At 43.3% G+C, this 2,775-nt stretch overlaps 1 protein-coding gene across 1 annotated transcript; it reads right to left on the bottom strand.

The window, feature by feature from the left end:
• Positions 1–406: 406 nt before the first annotated feature.
• Positions 407–2,137, bottom strand: LOC143262070 (uncharacterized). Its single transcript, XM_076528030.1, has 3 exons — positions 1,781–2,137; positions 753–968; positions 407–703 (listed from the first exon to the last, which is right to left on the bottom strand). Exons 1-3 carry the CDS (start codon positions 2,135–2,137, stop codon positions 407–409), a joined length of 870 nt encoding a protein of 289 aa, XP_076384145.1.
• Positions 2,138–2,775: the final 638 nt, after the last annotated feature.

Genomic DNA, 2,775 nt, shown 5'->3' with positions numbered 1-2,775 from the left:
CTACGAACTATCAATTTACTCAAGCATCTAACTTGAAGGAATCTCGATGCAGAGTGCCGGAAACTGACAAACATAACCACACATTTCCTGAACTTGGATCTAAAAAAGTCAACCCGTCCATTTGAATTAAGTTCCAAATAATTCTGTTCTGCATTGATGCAATTATAAAACAGAATTTCCCCCAGAATTCAACATTGTGAATCTCGTAAAACCAGGTTAACAAATAAACAAAAACTTCCCTAACCTGTTTTACTGTGAATCCCCGAAAGATAGCCACCGATTCATGAAACCGAAATTCCCTAGATTCATAAAATTGCCTGAATTCATATTTCAATAGCACCCCCGCGTTGGTTAACACTCCGAAGTCCCTAAATAATGCTCATTTAACACATTTCCTCACCTACCTCTAAGCTTTTGGGTCCTTGAGGAAACGAAAGTCAGTCATCATCTTGCCAAGGTGCATGGGATGAGTATGAGCCCTCATGTGCATGTGATGCATGTGATCAACAGGTCCTACGGCGGCAGCCCTTATCGCCTGTTGATTGCAGTTGCAGGTCATCCCTTCGCTTTGATGAGTGCAATGAGGCACCTTGACGATAGTTGGCTCAGGAACGACCACCATGGGCTTGGAGGGCACGACAACCAGTTTATCCTTGCAAACTGGGGGCACTGGGACCAGCTTAATGGTCTCGATCACCTGAGTCTGCGGTTCCACGATCCTCTCGGGCTGGGGCTCGAGACCCCAGGTTTACAGTGACCACTTCGGGGACTGGAGTCGGTGCTGGGACCTCGACTCTCCTTTCTACGATCTGCACCTTCGACTCCTGAGGGCAAGGTTGAGATGGCTGGATGATCTGCAGAGTCTGCACCGAAGGGACCACCTGCTGGTGCATCATCTGCTGGGGAACCACCTGTTGGGGCACCACCTGCTGGGGAACCACGAACGACTGCTGGGGCACCACGTATGCCTGAGGATGGAAAACTATTTCATAACACACACAAGCTCCGTCGGTACGAATTTTTAAGAACTATCAATTAGCGTTGAAGTTTGGAGATCGGTACTACGCCAACAGAATTCACAGTGGCGATGAAATCAACGATATGGCGGAATAGCAGAGTTGGACATTATACAAGTAGAATTTCATTTGAACAATTCGAATAAATTTTATGAATATTTTTTCGTACAGTTTGAAAATAAATTTTACGGATAAAATTTTATTCGACTAATCTTTCGAATAAATTATTCAAATATAACTTTATTCAAATAACGAATTCAAATAATGATTTGAATAAAGTTTTATTCAAATAATGATTCGCGAATAAAGTTTCTTTCAAATAATGATTCGAGTAAAGTTTTATTCGAATTATGTTACATTCAAATAATGATTCGAATAAATTCTCGAATAACGTTTCGAAGACATCCTTTGAATCAATTTTTCGAATAAATTCTTCGAATCACCGAGAAATTAAGTGTTACTGTAACCATAAGCGATAAAAAAAACTTCGAACGCATAAGTTCTCCCTTTAAATTATACAAATAATTACAAAGACTTATGACACAAAATGGAGAATTACGTGTACATTTTCATCGATCGAAATTAACAATCGATGAATTATTTACTAAATGAGAGCTCTTACGAAAAACGAACAACTTTTGTCGAAAACTTTAAATCTCTCACGATTCTCAAGAAATAACACAAAATCAAGATACATGCAGATCATAGTGAATTTATGCGTCGAGAGAAGCATGGTAAATTAGAAAGCACGACGCAATTGCTACCTGAGGAGCCTGGAAGACTCCCAGAGACTGCACAGGCTGCGGGGCCTGCTGGAAGCTGTAACTCTGCATCTTTGGCGCCACCTGCGATTGTTGCACCACGCTCAGGCCCTGCATTTTCATCTGCGACCCATCCTGAGACACCTGCTGTCCATTTTGAGCACCTGGACGGATCTCCACGCAGAAGGACGCCTGCTTCTTCAGCCTGTCCTTCTCAGCACCCGCATCCTCCAAATGGAAATCCTTGGGACTGATCGCCGAGGATTCGGCCATCTTGGTCTCCAGTTTGCCAGCTGGCATTGCTTGCACTGCCATCGCAGCTACCAACAAACCGCACAGACATGCTGTTAACGAATTCATCGATGTAGAATCGGTTGAACAATCGTAGCGAACTGAATGCTTGGACGATTTGGCTGGCTTTTAAACCGATTTTTCGGTGTGACGACACCGCTCACGCACTTTTTTCCGGAACGCAATAGTGCTGAGCGTGCTGAATTCCGACGTAGAGCAGCACGGGCGGGGACTGGCTTCGGGAAATGAGGATGAGGGCGAGAATAAGAATAAGAATGAATCTGAGAATGAGACTGAAAATGGGACTGAGAATGGGGCTGAAAATGAGGCTGTGAATGGGATTGAGAATAGGTCTGAGAATGGGTCTGAGAATGGGTCTGAAACCGAGAATGGGACTCAGATTAAGACTGAGTGTAAGACTGTGAATGGGAGTGAGTCTGAGAATGGGGCTAAGAATGAGACTGAGACTTAGACTGAGACTTAGACTGAGGCTGAGAATGAAATTGTATGTACAATAGTCGGAACGATGGTATTTCGAGAGAGCCGCTGTTTCTGTAGTAAATAGGTGAAAGTTGAACAAGGTAATTTTACATTGTGTGTCAAGCTCAAACGTCGGGGAGTGTGATCTTTTTTCCAAGGAGTACGTCCCTGCACTTGCAAAGTACACTTTTCTGTCGAATGAACGCTGCGGTTTTATTTACTTATTG

This window comes from Megalopta genalis, unplaced genomic scaffold (genome assembly GCF_051020955.1).
Source record: "Megalopta genalis isolate 19385.01 unplaced genomic scaffold, iyMegGena1_principal scaffold0085, whole genome shotgun sequence".
NCBI classification, from domain to species: Eukaryota; Metazoa; Arthropoda; class Insecta; order Hymenoptera; family Halictidae; genus Megalopta; species Megalopta genalis.
This window is presented reverse-complemented; position numbering and strand designations above follow the sequence as displayed.

Bases quoted from the DNA above. Each gene is read 5' to 3' on its own strand.
- LOC143262070 (XM_076528030.1), bottom strand. From the start codon at position 2,137: ATGAATTCGTTAACAGCATGTCTGTGCGGTTTGTTGGTAGCTGCGATG. The intron at 969-1,780 runs GTAGCAATTGCG...TTCCATCCTCAG, and splicing joins GAGTCTTCCAGGCTCCTCAG to GCATACGTGGTGCCCCAGCA. The intron at 704-752 runs GTAAACCTGGGG...GTGGAACCGCAG, and splicing joins CAGTCCCCGAAGTGGTCACT to ACTCAGGTGATCGAGACCAT.